General features: G+C 38.0%; 1 protein-coding gene across 1 annotated transcript in view; it reads left to right on the top strand.

Annotated features, from left to right (window-relative positions):
* Positions 1-966: 966 nt before the first annotated feature.
* The window catches only part of GMDS (GDP-mannose 4,6-dehydratase), a gene marked incomplete at its 5' end in the record, with an annotated part of 229,923 nt that continues 213,753 nt past the window's right edge, over positions 967-17,136 (top strand). Inside the window, one exon of the mRNA XM_009696050.1 lies at positions 967-1,094. Within this exon, the coding sequence (XP_009694352.1) occupies positions 967-1,094 (128 nt within the window). The remainder of the gene's footprint in view (positions 1,095-17,136) is intronic.

Raw genomic sequence — 17,136 nt, forward strand, 5'->3', positions numbered from 1 at the left:
AAGAGCATTTTACAAGTGCAATTATTTTCACTAACTTTACTGCCTTCCATTTGGATGAGCTATCGTCTGTCACCACTCAATCATTTTTTTAGCTATTAAAAAGGCATGTAATTTTAATTTTTGTGCCCTGTTAGTGTGCAAATGCCATTGGGCTTGCTTAGCCTGAACTCATGGTCTAAATTCAAATCCCTCTACTTTTGAGAAGACTGTTGACCACGTTTTAGAAACACAACAATCATAATCTAAAAATCAAGATATGAAAATAACTAAACACAGGCATTATTTGAAGCAACTTTACAGGGAGCAGAAATAGGTACACAAATTTTCCAAAGCAATACAAAATATGGAAATATGATAAAATAATATATAGCCTTCAACTGATAAAGTTGAAATCACAATTTCATGATCTCACTGAACCTGGGGGACAAAGAATCCCAAGTAACTAGAAAAGTAGAACACATTTAACCATTACAATCCTTTGAAGAATAGATGTTATTTGGACAGTCTCATTTTTTTATTAATAAACTAATTTATTTAGATATATGCATTCCTTAAAAAAAAAAAAAAAGAGAGATAAAAAGAAAAAAAGAACAGCAACAAAAAACTTGAGGGTGGTCTAAGATGTCTGCCTTCTTTATGTAACCTTTTGCATTTTGTGTTTAAGAACTGACATTCCAAATGATTTTCTTTGGCTTTATGCCTGGACTGAATACTGAGGCAGCAAATTAGGAATGCTTAAGAAGTCCCAGAAAGAAAGATGTTTGCTGCGAAAGTGCAGCTAATGTGACGCTTGCACTGGAAGCTTCTTAGTCTACTCAAATGATAAAAGGTGGCATGGACCTAGGTGGTGTGAGGGGAGTGAATGAAGACTTGAAAGTACCATGTGCTGAGCTATACAAGCTGTTTCTTGTGGTCAATTATCTGCCACTGTGACTATGCTGATACTACCTTTTATTTCTGTTCCAGGGGCCAACTTTGTTACTCGAAAAATTAGCCGGTCGGTGGCAAAGATTCACCTCGGACAGCTGGATTGTTTCAGCCTGGGCAATCTGGATGCTAAGAGAGATTGGGGTCATGCCAGGGACTACGTTGAGGTAAGCAGTGGGCCACCTGCCTTTTTCTGAATCATCTTCATGGTGGGGATAATGCTTATTGCTGTAACTTCAGGTCATGGTCCACAGAGGGCTATCTCAAAATGTTTTTGCTTATTGAGGCCTATTAACTTTGCCTTGCTCTTGATTTCAGACTAGGGAATTTAGTAACACAGCAGTCTACCCCAGGCATGAACTGAACAGAAAAATAAATCTTTGGGTTTACATTCCTTGACTGAATTCCTTGGGGGAGGAGTCTGACTATAAAGTAGATCTATTTTAGAGTGTTTCTCCTATAGTTTTGAAAAATTTTATGACCAATGTTAAGATTGCAGCAAGATGCAATATGACCTGAAGTCAAAGATCCTGCTGGAGGTTGGTGGCCTTTATTATAATGAGGCAAGGATGATATATATATTAATGGTCAAAGATGTAGCTGGTTGTATATTAGAAAGAAGCATCACAACATTGTTGTGATGGCAGGTATTACAACGCGTGTACCTGCATCTAGTGTTTGAAATGTTTTCGTAGTCAGGATTTGTTTCTAATTTTATTTTATGCATCTACTTAAGCAGACAAACAAACAATACCCCTGTATTGTATTACAAGGAGACATGAATGACCATGTAGGAAATATTGTCTTTTCCCCAGGAGACTTTTGTCCCCGCCTTGGTGCTTAAAGATTTCCTGTGGTCATTGGACTATTTCTGTCTTTTCATAATTCCTTGCTGGGAAACCGGATTTAACTTGACCATTCATTGAGGTAGTTTAAAAAGATGATGACTGCTTGTTTTGTTTTTCTGTATTACAAAGTAAGAAGTATTTCAGTAGGAAAAAGTCCAATTTGGGATTTTTATCATAAGTTGAGATTTAAAAGGTAAAATAAAAGCTGAGATCTCATATCTTGTTTACCATCAAAAAGAAACAGCAGGAAAACAAACTCGTAATACTACAATATAAACTTTTGTTCTGGATTATATTTTTAAAAGTAAACAGCTATGTTGCCTTGGCATAGAAAGGGTTACATCAAGTAAGCAAAGAAGGTGATTTTTGACAGCCAACTATAAATAAAGTTGCCTTTTGGTTCTGTGCTGCATTCACATGTAAGGTGGTAAGGGCACTGTGAGTATCAGGACTATGCCTCCATGACTATTGTTTTTATGTTTCTGCCTACAACATTAGTTAAAACAGTTAACCCACTAAACCATCCCAATTATCTTTTTGGTGGATAAAACTATAGTCAAGAGTATTCATAAAGTCAGTTACCAAGTTTCAACTGAAAGGAAGTAAAAGATAAGCCAAATAAAAATTAGTTGCATGAACATAATGAGCATAATTTGCTAACAGGCATTGGATATCCCATAAATACTTTGGCTGTCTCATTCCAAGACAACTTGCACCAGATCATAAATCATGGGATGAATTCTGATGTCTTCCTGCATAAGGGAAATCCAGAATAACCCTCTTGTGCCTAGTAGGTCAGTCCCTCGTCCTGTGTTCAAACCTTTAAAAACAAAAAGGAAATGAGAACAAGTCTATCCAGAAGGATGACTAGCTTTCAAGGCCTTTGGCCTGCAGAAGGAATGTAGTTGTCTGAGGTCTACAGCACGAACACATGTTTGTTGTGTAAGTAGCATTCCAGACCTTTCAGCTACACATTTTGGGCCTGTCCCAAAATTTTCTGGAAAGAATTCCTCACTAAAATATAGTTCATCTTGAGTATTTCTTTTCCTGGAGAGGTACCTCTTCGGATAATGGGAGAGTTATTATCAATTCTCGAATTCCCTGAATACTGTGGAAATGTGGTTACAGGCAGCTTTCTAATGGCTAAAAAAGAGAGTAACTTTAAACTGGAAATAAACAATTATTTGAGGCTTTAATGGACTGGAAAGTAGGGCTTAGAGATTTAACATTGTTCAAATAAATACATAGTATTTTAGAAAGCATGATTGTATTTACAAGCATTTGGGGAGCTTCCTTAAGCATATGGCTGAACACATAGGGATATATCTTATCCTCTCCATATGTAGTTTTAAATCCCATCGATATTAATACAAGTAACACATGTGCATATAGACTAGACCATGTACTGTATTTTCTTTCTCCTTATTTCCTTATTAGGGATAATAATAAAACCATAAATACATTCCTTTTTGTTGTTTTATAAAACATTATGGGTCAATTCCTGATCTCATGAAAGTTGATGACCAAACTCCCATTGACTTTGTGGGGAGATCGTATCCTGTATGTATTGGAGTGGAGAATGTCTGGTGGTTACAAAGCACAAGCAGAAGTCAGGACTCTTGAGCTTTGATCACACATGTTCATCCGACTGCCACTGTGATTTTGGGCAAAGATTTCTGTACACAGTAAAGCATGGAAGGGTGTGCCTGCACTGAAGCACGTAGGTGCCCACCAAGGGATGGGCTGCCAGTGTGCTCAGTGCTAGCTGTGGGTTGAGGCCGGCTTTAGTAGCAGATGATTCAGAAGTTTGATGTTTAAACATAGGTACATATCAGAGGAGAGTAGTTGGAATGTGTGTTTGATTATGTTTTTGAGCTGGGACTTGAACCACCACCTGCAGGAACTGAAAATCAGGTACAGTGGTGTTGTGTTGCTGAATGAAAACCGGGAAGTCTAACCCACTAGAAAGAAAGGTTTACATTCTGTGTTTGAAGAGAACAAAATAGAAGTAAATAGGCATCAAAGAATGGGGGGGGATTATTAGTTTTATCCTAAAATTGTATTAGTAACTCTTAACATTTTTGCAGAAATTGCTGCTGCCTCTTACTCCCCATTTCTCCATTTTTGCTTTACTGTGATCCAGCAAAAGTCTCATGGGATGGTATTAGAGATGACAGTCAGTGCCACTGAGTTGGATGAGGAAAAGCAATATATCAGCGCCATTGATATATGAATCTTCTGTGTGCTATTTTGTTTTGTGAGGGTAACTTATACCTTTTATTTGTTGCAGAAAGTTCTAGCAAACCATCTGCTACGTATTTTCAAATATTAGTACAATAGCAAGCCTTAACTGTCTGACTCATTTCTATGCCATTTATAAAACACAAGGCATCATACAAATTTCCTCAGACATTCAGCCAAGAGTCTTATTTCAAATAACTATAGATTCTTAGAAACTTTTAACTTGGACCATTAAAAAAAATGCCCATCAATCCATCACTAGTTGGTTGTTTTTTTAATTTCTTACATGCTAAATACTGTAAATGATGTCGTGAAGGTATATCTGCAACTGAAACCTTAAAGTGTTGTTCTTGGGGACATAATAGACACATTTATTTGTAAAGATGTAAAGGGAAAGCCAACAAATAAAATGTACTCAAGTTGGGAAATCTGTGGGAAAAGAGCAAGTTTGTATTAGAGTTCAACCACTGAAGTTTCTTCTTCCTTCAGTTTCTTCTTTATCACCCACTGATGCTCAGATTGCCTTCTGCAGTTGCACTGTCCACACCTCAACATTGTGCAGAGAGCAGAAATACTGCACTGATGAATGCTGTGGAAAAACCTATCAATACATATCTTACAAAAGTAAAAAAACAAGTCAAAGGTAGCCTTTTTAATAGTCTTTAAGTATTTGTATAGATCAGAAATATTTTCTTTTTCCTTCAATAGAAATTGAGTAGTATTTCAAGCAATAATTACAGAGGACTCATAATGGGGTCATAACTGTCTCCAATTCAATTAATTACAGGTCTAGTGAAATGCTTAAGCATGTGCCTAAATTCATAGTGAAATCAGGGACCATCTGCTATTCTGGTGGTATGGTAATCAGCTTCCATTAATTTATATTTAAATAATGTAAAAAAAAAAAAAAAAAAAAACAAAGCAAAAAAGAAGTTTATAAATAAGTGATATGGTAAGTTATTGTACAGTCCAGCTGAGCACATTAAGAAACTGTTTAAAGAGAGGCTTTCCATCTTACTTCTTTTTTTATTGGTACTGGTGCTAATTCATACTTTACTTTGTGATTAAAACGCAGAAGAAAATGCACAGTCGTTTTTATTGTCTTAAACCATTTTGCGCACGTTGAAATTGAGATAGTAAAATCTAATCTACAGTGATGCCTTCTGCATTTAAATCTCCAGTCAGCATCACCTGGTCTTTTATTCACGATACTTCTATTCACCATTCTAATTGGTAGAGACTGACTGCTGGAGACAGCTGCTACCATTTATGTTGTGCGAAATCCCTTCTTGTATGTTTGTGTGTATGTTTAGATATAAAAACTCTTGCCAGACAGAATTACTTACAATTTTACTTTACTCTTGTGCATAAGAAAAGGATTCAGCCAGCAAGACTGTTGGCCAAGGCATTTGTAGTTCTGTTTTGTTGTTTTCTTGGAATATTAAGGATGTGTCATCTTTTGAGATACCTTTTACCTTAGTCTGATGAGACTCAAAGTTTTTTCTGACACATCCCTTCAACAGCCCAGTGGAATACTTGCTTGTGAGAGTCTAGCTTTCATGAGGATTGTTGGTTATAAAAGGAAATTGAGTTATATCTGTCTGTGTAACTACCAATACTTCATATAGTTATGAGATTGGCTCATGAACTTAAAGGCATGCTGTTAAATGAGGACTACCCTTTTGTTATGGACTGAAGTGAAAAATGCTTTTCCCTTCCTACTGCTTAGTTTCTTGCTCAAAGTTAATCCCTTCAAATAAAAGTTAAGAAATAATTTTAAACCCTCAATGCTGGACTTCTTGAAGTATGAGGGTAAAGATTTTTGAGCCATCCAGATGCTCAAGTGTATTTTGTGTTTTTCCAAATGAGAAATTTTCTTTCCAACAGCTTGCTTGAGCTGGGATAATTAATGGCTCTATTAAGCCAAATTGATCTTAAAATTATATCCAATCTGCTTGGATTGATGTGATGATCCACTGAACTGATTGTCTTATTGCTACCATCTAGGTGAAATAATTGTGAGAATAGCAGGTCTTGTATGAACCTATAGGAGAAAGTTTGGTAGACTGTGCTTCTTTGGAACAACTACTGAGCATTCATGAAACTCTTGACAGGTCCTTGCTGAAGAGTATCTTTTCTAGAAGCATGTGTATCAGAGACAGCAACTATACCACCTTGGTTTCTTTCTAATAGTTTAAAAACCTGTTGTCCTTTTTATAAGATGTAGAGCTAAGCCTCATGCTGAAATGCTTTTTGAGAAAGCAACATTTTCCCAAAGGAAGTATACACTTATTAATGGTGGAATATTCTTTGATATTCTCATGTAAATATTTGGACATGTGGAGGTATGATGTGTCCAGGATAAAGGAAGTCGCATTTGACCATGGTAGTATGTTCAGTCATCCATGCAAATAATGATACAGTACAGCCGATGTAAGTGGCCACAGCACGGATAACTGTTCTCAAATGAAAGATGCTAAATCGCTTTGTGAACTTCACCCAACAATGACCCACAGGCACTGGCGTTTGCAATAAAGCCACTTCTTTGTGGTGCAACAAGAGTGCTGGAACAGCAAGTCCAAGAAGAAATAAAGAAGATTGTTGTCCCTCTGGTTGAGTGTATAGGGAAAAGACATAGATATGTGGATTGCCAGAGTCAATTCATGATGCCATTGTTTTAGTAAATTATTTGCACACATTGCACCTGAACTGAAGTATTCCAGCCCTACAAAAGAGTTCAAGTCTTGGTATGAGGTGGTAGATGGTGTTACCGCCCACAAAATAGGCATCTCCCTGACATATTTCTCATGCAGAATCAAAACAGGATCCCGTGAGACCCCCATTGTCATTTCTCTGTCTTTATTGCTGTCCAGGTAGGATCCATCAGGCTCCCTTTGTTCAGTAAGGCACCTGTGGTCCCATTTGACTTCTGGTTTCAGAAACCACTCTTTTAACTCTGGTTTTAGTTAAGAACTTGTGAGTTGGACTAAAGGCTTTGAACATTTTCTCCAAGGCTATTTCTGAGCAGTACCAAAATGAACTGTCACAAACAATAAGTGTATAGTGAAACTCTCCTCAGTGTACATTTCTTCTCCATTGTCCCACGTAAGCAAAGAAAAAGTTGGTATTTAAATAATTATGTTTTCTTTCAGTTAGAGCATGATTTGCTGCCAGCGAAATGTAGGTATTATTTTCAAACAACTTCTTTCAGATTTTGAAAATATGGGCAAACCTTCCCTTATGAAGAAAAAGCATGTTTTAGGAAAACTGTGATAATAAAGGTTTTCCTTTTTAATACCAAATAGAAGATTACCTTTTGATAAATAAGACTGCACAATGAAAGATCTTATAATACATTTCTTTCAGCATATATATTTTAAATTAGACTTCTTGACTATTAGAAGTAGTTGCAATTCCCAGCAGTAACACACTATCATCTTAATTTTACTCATATAGATGCATTAAAGAAAAATAAAACAAAACAAAATCCTTTGTGATTTTTGAAATGCTGAAGTGTGTAAATAAAGTGATTCTAAATAACTACAGCACAAGTGAGAAAATTCAAACATGCTTTATACGTGTGTGAATGCACACACACCCTACTTGTATATATGTGTGTGTATGTGTATGTATGTTTCTGTTTGTGCATGGATGATTTTGTGGAAATTATTTTCAATTTCATGTGTTTTAAGAGGTGCACATATGTGCTATTTTCTTTTTAAGTTTGATAAGATTATTAATAAGAGACTGAACAAGAAAGTAAGTAGTTTATTACAATAGACATGAATGGTCTCCATATTTAAAACATAAAAATGAGGAAAGAAAAGGGTTTTAATTACAATACGTAGGTGTTCTGTCTAATGCACATCATATGGTATTGATTTCCAGCAGCAGTGCCTACTGTAAGTGTTGCTGTTAGACCTTTTCCTTTCAGAAAACTATTCTGATCTCTTTCAGAACCACAGCACCATTTGCCCCTTTTTATTTTCTTGCAGCCATTTTTTATGTGAGGCAAATATAATTGTAAAAAGATTTTTTTTTCTTATTTGCATAAATTTTCCTTTAACTTTCTTTTTCACCACTTTTGTGTTTGACCTATTAGTGTTTTTAGGCTTTACAAAGCCAAAAAAAGTGCTTTGCTCAGCAAAACCATCTGGTTTAGTTTCCTGTGCTTCAACAATGATATGTGTATTATTATCAAGGCCACCCCGGTGGTTTTCTAAGTGGTCTTGTTACAGCGGTGGTCTTACAATTCAACTGGAGTGATGGAAAGGTTAGACTAAGGCTTCTTTCAAGTATAAGGTTTCAAGATTGATAAATTATGTATTGTTGTCATATTTCTGAGACTGACCTATTATGCCATTGTAGCTTGAATGCACCACCACATATCTCTTCAAATAACACAAGAGTCCTCCTGACAAATTCTGCTTTAGCAGCATGTTCTTGTTGTAGAATACCAAATTAAGGCGCTTTCCAGAAGCAGTTTTAAATGCATGCTATGTTCCTATGATTTTAGTTTCCTGCTCTGTCTGGCAATGTGTGGAAAAACAAGTAAAATTATGACAGGGTCCATGTTTAGGAGCTATACTTATACACGTGATAGGATCGGAAAAAACATACAGATGCCAGCAGAGATACTATATAATGCACTATATATACCATCATTGCAGTCCACATCAGTACATGCTGCAGGACAATGTTTATTCATTATATTTTGAGGGTGGCAAAGCACTGGAACAGGCCTATATAATGCACTATATATACCATCATTGCAGTCCACATCAGTACATGCTGCAGGACAATGTTTATTCATTATATTTTGAGGGTGGCAAAGCACTGGAACAGGCTACCCAGAGAGGTTGTGGAGTCTCGAGATATTCAAAACCCGCCTGGATGCGATCCTGTGCAATTTGCTGTAGGTGACCCTGCTTTGGTGGAGGGTTGGACTGGATGATCTCCAGAGGTCCCTTCCAACCCTGACCATTCTGTGATTCTGTGATTAGCAAGTGGCAATATAACACCACGGTGAAAACAAACCAGACTTTAAAAAAAAAAAAATTCTGTTCCACCTTCCAGTCAATCTCGTGGTGGTTTTAACTTGGGGCAACTGCAGATGAGACTGTGGGAAAGAGATGAATCTCACGAGGGATATGGGATTGCCTGGACCCAGGGAGCGAGTACACCAGACAGCCTGCTCGAGGCTGCAGCTGCACCTGGAGGGAAACCACTGCCCCATCATGGGATGGAGCGTGTTCACCATAAAGTGAATCTTCACGAAATTTAACAGGAAAAGTCTCACAAGTCCGTCTTGCGTGTATGTAAACCTCGATTTTTATTTTTTTTTTTCCATTTTAGTCCACACAAAGTTTATGAATTGGGCAAGTTTGGGGCAAATTTGAAGGAAATGTTCTCATAAACATTCTCTAGGCCTCTGCATGCAAAATTTCAAATACTTGCTGTACAACAAGGAAACCCTGAGTTCATGGAAAAAGATTATTGAGGTTTATGGGGGAGTTAATACAAATGAATCATATTCTTTAACCAACTGAATCACTTCAATTGACATTTTTCCTTCCTTTCTTTGCTCTTTTTCCTATGGGGAGTAGGGGTGGGGTGGAGAGAGAAGAAAACCAAAAACAACCAACCAGGTGTGTCTACCTTTGAACTCAGAAATTTTTTATTCAGTCTGATGATATTTGGCAACATTTTAAAGAACAGGAAGCAGCATCTTTTATTGGTAAATGTTAGGCAACATTAATAACATATACTGCTACCAGCCCCACCTGTAATAACCCAGATAGTTTCTCTTTATTAACTAATCTATGATTTACAGATTTATTTGAATCGTAGGGTAATGCACCACATTCTGAGAAAGCTGTATAGCATATTTGGTTTTAATTTTAATAAGAGGAAAAAAATCCCTTAAAACAGATCATTAAAATTTAATGAGGACATTTAAAAAAAACCATAATGGTTCAATATACACTGGAAGTCAAAAATAGTTAATGGTGGTGTTATGTCTGTGTGGTAACATCCTCACTATACGGTAATTGTTTTCATTTGAAATGAAGCCAGTAAAACATCATGGGCAGTGCATTCCCAGAACCAAAGTTTTTAGCCCTCCAACATTTTCAGGTCATTCCACTGAATGAAGAAGTATTTCAGAGGATAAATTAAAATGTCAAGGCTCACTTTTATTGTACTCTAGCTGTTAATATTCTGTGCGTTATTAAGAAGACTGGTTATCAGCAAAGTGACTGTTCTTTCCTGATCTGGGTATGGAAAAAAAATAATGATTTTTTTTTGTTTGTTTGAGTGGGAAACATTCCCCAAACCCACAGGGTGCACTTAATATGCCACTTTTAGTTTTAGCAGAAATACTTGAATTTTAGCTGTAGGTGTTTTTGGATGAAGCCTTGACCTAACAACCAACATTAATGGTCCAAAGATAGAGCAGCTGAACTTTCCAGTTGGCCGCCTTTGGCCGACATTAAGCTTCCCCTGGGGACGGTTGACTTGGTTACCAGGTTAAGTATGTGAAGAAAGCTTATTGCTGTCATGCGCTTGACTCCTTTCTCTCTTCCTCTCAAAATCCATGTGATTTCTGCAACAAGAGCAATTGTTTCTTTCCTCAGGAGTATGAGGAGCATTACATTTGCAAGGTAGGTGAGCAGCATTGGCGTTTTTTTATCCCCCATCTCCAGTCAACTCAGCAGCATGGCTGGGATGGATTTGCCTGCAGCCATGGAACAGGACAATGAAGTAAACGGTGGATCCCTGACATCATCTCATGCCTGCAGCTTACATGAGCGCTGTGCAAAACAGCTGGCGGTTCCCTCAAACCCTTCCAGTGTTTCCTCCTTCATGCGGGTTGAGGCTGACTGGTGCAGGGGAGCCCAGCAGCCGTCCTCCCCTGCTGATGTACAGGGCAACTCCTGGTGCTAGCAACCTTGGTGGCCGTTTCATTGCTTCTAGTTAAATAAGGATTTAGGTTGTGTTTCTCAAGTGAGTAGGTCCACATATCTGCTTTCTACATTTTCTGTTGTGCAGTGGGATTAAAGGACCTCTGGTATTGGATTTGAGGAAGCAAAATTAGGGGATCCCTAACTATTCATATGAAATGTTGCCTGTCTGCAAGGAAAAATTATTAGGGTTTTTTTGTAGAGTTGAATGCCGTCTAGGCATGTTTTGCCTAGCCTAGTCTTTCTTGTTCAATAGCATGAGAAAAGCAGGGCAAACTCAACCAATTGAAACCTCAGAGAACCGTGACCTCCAGGTAGGAGTCCTCGTTGTGAGCCGTTGCCTGAACTGCTGGGTCCATAGCAGTGTTGGGTGTTGAGCCAATTTCTCATTGCACCAATGTTACTTATTCATGTTGTTTTTCTATTAAAAGAACAGGCTCTGTTAACGAAAATATGCTTACTCTCTAACTTTGCTCTTAACAAGAAGCTTTGTACTTAGAAGCTGATATTTCCAGTGCAAGTTGTGTGTTATTATTCCTTGATCTGCAAATGGGTTTGATTTCTTTTTTTAATATCAAAAGAAGTTTTCTTTCTTCCAAGTGCACTTTACAGATTTCTTTAAGGAGCAGTAAATTGCATTAGTAGAGCATTAACTCCTACTTCTGCCTTAACCTCTATCAAGTGAGATGTTACTCTACACAGTAACAGTTTATCAAGGCAAACCTAATTCTATAATACCAGACACACATACTGCACTATGCCTTATTTTACAAGAAAAAGTATTGCTTTGTGTTGCTAATGCAGTATTTTTTCCTTATGCAATACAGGCATATTCCCCCTCACCATTAATTTATTATGCTGCATTTATTTCCAGACAAACCTTACTTTTCTGTATCTGGTGGGAATTTCTCTCTTCCTCTGAGGTGTTTTAAATTCAATAAGCATCAAGTTTTTAATATATCATGTTCATTTTAAAGGGGAAATAATAGACAAGGGAAAAATATTTTAAGTATACCCTTTTCATTTTATTGCCAGTATTATTACTGGTATCCAAGGTAGATATATATTAAAAATACTGCCGGTTTAAAACTATTCCTCTCCCAGATTACAAGCAGATCTCGGATTATTGGAAAGATGTCAGGAGGCATGAGATAAGATGGTCTGCAGGCTATGTGACAGACCAAGACACGATAGCTCTGTTTCCCGACAAGGGAAAGCCCAAGAGGCACTTGGCTGCTCCTGGGCACTGTGCCTCTTACCACCATCATCTCCTGGTTGCCAGCAGCCTTGCTCTTGAGAGGAGGTTGTATTTTAAATGCTGTATTCAAACTGCAGCCGGGGAATCACCACTGCTCCTATTTGTGCGTATTCCGTGTATATGTTTATTTGATGTTTTATTTCAGCCCATAATACCTCGTAAACCTTTTCCAGTGACTCCTGTGCCATAACGGTGGTGTGCATTGCTGAAATATGGCTTTCTGAATCGGTAGTACAGGTAGCAGAAATTATACTGGTCTGCAAGGAGGAGTCTGCTGTGGAGCAGGGCCCGGCTGTGCTCTGCTTTCTGGGAATGCCAAGGTGGAGCATGAAGGAGCTTGCCTTCCAAGATGCTTTTCTAGGCTAATTATACTACGTGGTGCCTCATCTCTAGAACTTTTTTTTTTTTTTTTGAGTAACTCAAGAGCAGGTGAGTAACAATTTAGAATTGGTGTTGGTTGGAGGTTTCTGCAAGTTCTTATGGTCCGAGCGCCCTTAATGTAACACTTTGTATAATGTACAGCATTTTAATGGAGTCTTACAAATATGAGTGCTAAGAAAACATTTTAGAAAACACTCTATTTGATGCAGATAGCAATAAAGGGTGAGAGCACATGCGTGAAGTGCATGAGCCCCAAGAGGACTGTTGGGCTGTGGATTCCCTCCTGGCAAGCCTGAGGACTAAGTATGCTGCAAACCAACTGCAGGCATTGGTTTGGAGTGAAATCTTGTTCTAATAATACAATTTATCGACTTCAGTGAGACTTGTCTTCATCCGTTGCATCTTACAGTTACTCATGGGGAGGTGGAGACCAATATAAGAGAAAGAAGCTCTGTACCCAAGCAGAGTTACTCAGTACACCTGTGATAGGGACAGCCACAATTTGGCTCTAAAAGTGACCTCAGGAGACATTAAGGTTCCATTTAGCACATTACCAATATAAACAGGAAGCGTAATAAAGAGTTTTCACCTGGCCCACTCTGTGCCAGTTTTCAGCCTCAAGTATGACAAAATGAAGAAATTGGTACACACTTGCCCACTCCTTGTAATTAACTAAATTAGACTTTCCTGAAAGAAGGCTTTTTTTGTTGCTGATTTTCATAAAGTCACATCTAAAGAAGGGCAGTGTAAAACCAACAGGCACGTGTAAAACTGAAGCTGGCAAAAGTTTGAGTAAAAAGTCCACACAAAATGAAAGTAAATTAATCATCATTGTTACCATATTCATTTTAGAGTGATTACAGAAAATAGTGTTAAATAATAGCAAGATCATGCACATCTGACATTTACCTTTAAAATACACTATGCAGTAAAGGAAAACAAGCCTCAGTTACCTTGGTTTAATTTATTCATATGAGGTTTGTAAACAAATTGTGTAATGAAGTTGCATGCTGATGATAGGCATTTAGTTTCACTGATTTGTAGCAGTCTGATCATTTAAATACAATGTGTCATAGCTATTTCAAGTTAGGGAAAAAAAATCCAGATTCTGAAAACATTATCTTAACAATGTCTTGAATAGTTGTTTATGTTCTGGAGCTGCTTGTAAAACAGCTGACTCCTAAATAAGCTGATAGTTTTATTAGTAGTATCTTAAAGTGATCCTTTTTGCCTAGACATGGGGTTTCACTGGGATGATGGCTCATATAAAGTCTCTTTCACTGAAACAACCTTCTAACTTGTCACTGCAAATTCCAGCTGTGTTGGTATTAGAAAGTACTGCTGAAGCTTACAGTGTTATTGCACTTTCTTGGAAGGAAAAATCACACACACAAAAAACTTTTATATTTCATGAAGGCAGATAAAAGCTAGAAAATAAAACTGCCTGTAAACAAGAATAAAATTGTGGTGTTCAGGCTCAGAATGAAAGCTAGCATCTGGAATCCCACCCAGAACCAGCTCTACAACAGCTAGAGGCAGCACCGTGTGACAAAGAAAACCAAATTTATACTTGAGAGGAGCACAGCTGATGGTGATACACTGCATCCTCTTCTGGGGGAACATGGGAGCAATACAAGATGAGGATTAAGACCCTAGTTGATAGAGGAATGCTGTGTTCTCATCACCTGCTCTTGGGCCAAAGTGAGCTGCCAGCTGCCACTGTGCTTGATTCTGCCTGTGAAATGAGCCTGAAATTCTCCAACCTGAGTGGGGCACAAAACAAAAACAGGCATAGAAAATAGCAAACATTTACATTAGACGGTGATGATTTGTTTTCTTAAAGAGTGAAGTGAGATGAGGGAAGGTTGTGTTCGGTAGAACTGCAGACCATGACTTGAGAATTGTCCTCACACTAATTTGACTTTTACTCCTGAAGCTAAAATGGACTGGCTCTGTAAGATCCCATTTACTGGCATACAAATATTCTGCATTTCTGCAGAATTAGTAATTTTGTATTGGGCGTAGAGAGTCAGCTCAGCCTGCCCACCCAGTTAGGGGACAAGACAACAAACACAGGTTCCCTGTGTAGGCTACCAGCACAAATAGGTCTACCAGCCTGCTAAAATAAATGTATCTTTTTTACAGATGATAAAAATAGTTGATGTGACACAGATTAGACTGAGAAAACCCATGTAGTTACTTCTCGTTTAGCAGAAGCTAGGTGGTCATTTGAATCCTACTGCTTACCTGCTTGGTGGCAAAGTCCACAGCTGGACTGTGGCCTTAACTTACACAGACATCTGATCAACCAAGTACGGTAGACCTTTCTTCCGGATTTCATTCTGAAACTTAAAATATTAACACATAGATGCCTTTTTACTAATATCTTCAATCATTTGATGTTTTTGAAGATGACCCCCATAATATTTTCATACCTGATTTGTGTCCTTTTCTGCTTTATAACACTTACAGATGCCTTAGAGCAAGGCTGCATGTGCATGTATGGGTTGCTGGTCCTTCTGCCTTGTGTTACAGGGAATAACAGGAGTGCAAAGATTTGTCGTGCCAAGGCTTTGTGTGGAGACTGTTGAGGTAGCATCTGAGGTGTTACTGAAATGTAATAGCAGCAGGTGCCAAGTCTTCAACAAAAACATCCTTTCTGCTCCAGGTTCACTGGGCACTGGAGCCTGATAGGTGTCAACAAATAAAAAGTGCCAGTTCGTTTAGACTAAAGATTTTTTTGCTTTTTGGTTGGTGGAACTTGATTCTTTCTTCTCTTTTGATAGAGCTGTAAATCCTCTAGTTCCCATAGTTGGGGGGGCGGGGGTGTGGGGGGAACAACAACAAAACCTGAATTTCAGTTGGTGAAAAGGAAGTACAAGGGAGGGAGAAATCAGCGTATTTGAATTTTTAACAAAAACTTAAAGGAAAACAATAAAATTAATTGTTTTCATTAGAATTTTCAAGATAAAGTTTCTTCAAATGTGCATACAACAGGAATTAATTGGAAGTAGCTACAGTAGTATTCAGAATAAACTTACCAAGTCATCTGTCCAACAGAATTTGAATTAAAACAGATCAAGAAAAGGGCCTAAGCAAGAAAGTAAGCCCATCCATAGAAACAATAAAGCTTTATGCCTTGAACAGATTGGATTTGTTATTCAGTGGCTCCTATTATTGTGATGTTTGTTGCTTTATTTAGATGAACAGTTTGGCTCTGGTTGCCTTTGTTCTCACTGTCCAGAAGACTTGGCACGCTGCATGCCGCGCGTGGTACAGTTAGAGAGGGAAACCTGCAGAAGGACATCCACCCAAGGCGAGTTGGCAGACAACAGCAGAACATCCTTTTCTTTGAAAGCGACTCATCAGGAAAGCATTGGTTCTGCTTCTCTGTATTTAGCTGAATGCAGATGAGAGGCATGATTAACACTAATGAGTGACCAGGGATTTATTGTTTACTTAGAGATAAGGCATGGGCTTCCTTCGTTGGCACTTTCTGCCAAATATCTGATCCTAGTTCACTAAGCCTTTTATTATTTGTTGTTGCATTTTTTTAGTAATGGTGGTTGTTGTTGCTTTAAGTGTTTTCTTTCACCGAAATCTTTTCATCACTTGAGCTTTTTTAATTTTATTTTTACTGCAAATTGTCTGAACTGTTTGTCATTTGGGTCACAGTACTCTGGAGGTCCTTTACGTGCATCACATGTTCTGCATCCAACAGTGCTTTTTCTGTTCAATGCTCGCCCTCCTCCCCAAAGCTGAAATAAATCAAAGTAGGTTGAGACTCAGTCGCAATAAATCAAGACCTGTCCAAAACTGGAGCCTGCCCAGTCAAAATGTCATAGCTTGGCTTTCACTGAGGATTAATTAAAGGCCTGATATAAAGCCCAGATGTGCTTCAGGAGAGTAGCAAACTGCCTGGCGGTGGCTATACTAAAAACCAAGTCTCCCCATGAATCTGCCCACCCAAGAACATGGAGGAGGATAAGGCTGAGGAAAAGGGAAGAAGGGAGGGGAGGGGAGGAAAGAAGTAAACTGAATCAAGCATGATTTTATAGCATCTATGTTGGTGGAAAACAAGACAAGCTCTATGCTAGAGCACCTCTGAAAAAATAAAAGCATGGGTATGTGTATTTCTAGTAGTGGCAGAGAACATAATTGTTAAAATGTTCAACATTAATTGAGAGTGGGATAAAACTAACACAGTGAGTGAACTTTTGCACTTTTTATAGTAAAAAAAAAATAATATGTGGCATGCCTAGTGACTGAGTTTGCCTAGTGCCTGTTTTGCATTAAATTCCTGAAAGTCATCTTGACTAAAATAGTTTAGCTGAAGATTCCTGAGGCTCTGATAGGGACAGATATGGAAATGTGCATGTATCTAAATTCAATATATTTGAATATAAATATGTAAAATACACTTAAATTGCGTGCTGCTCGCTTTATGGACTTTGTAAAACTCCAACTTTAGTTCCAGAGATACAGCAATTTAATTGAACTGTATGCATGGAATGACCCC

The sequence above is a fragment of the Cariama cristata genome, unplaced genomic scaffold (genome assembly GCF_000690535.1).
Source record: "Cariama cristata isolate BGI_N322 unplaced genomic scaffold, ASM69053v1 scaffold3862, whole genome shotgun sequence".
NCBI classification, from domain to species: domain Eukaryota; kingdom Metazoa; phylum Chordata; class Aves; order Cariamiformes; family Cariamidae; genus Cariama; species Cariama cristata.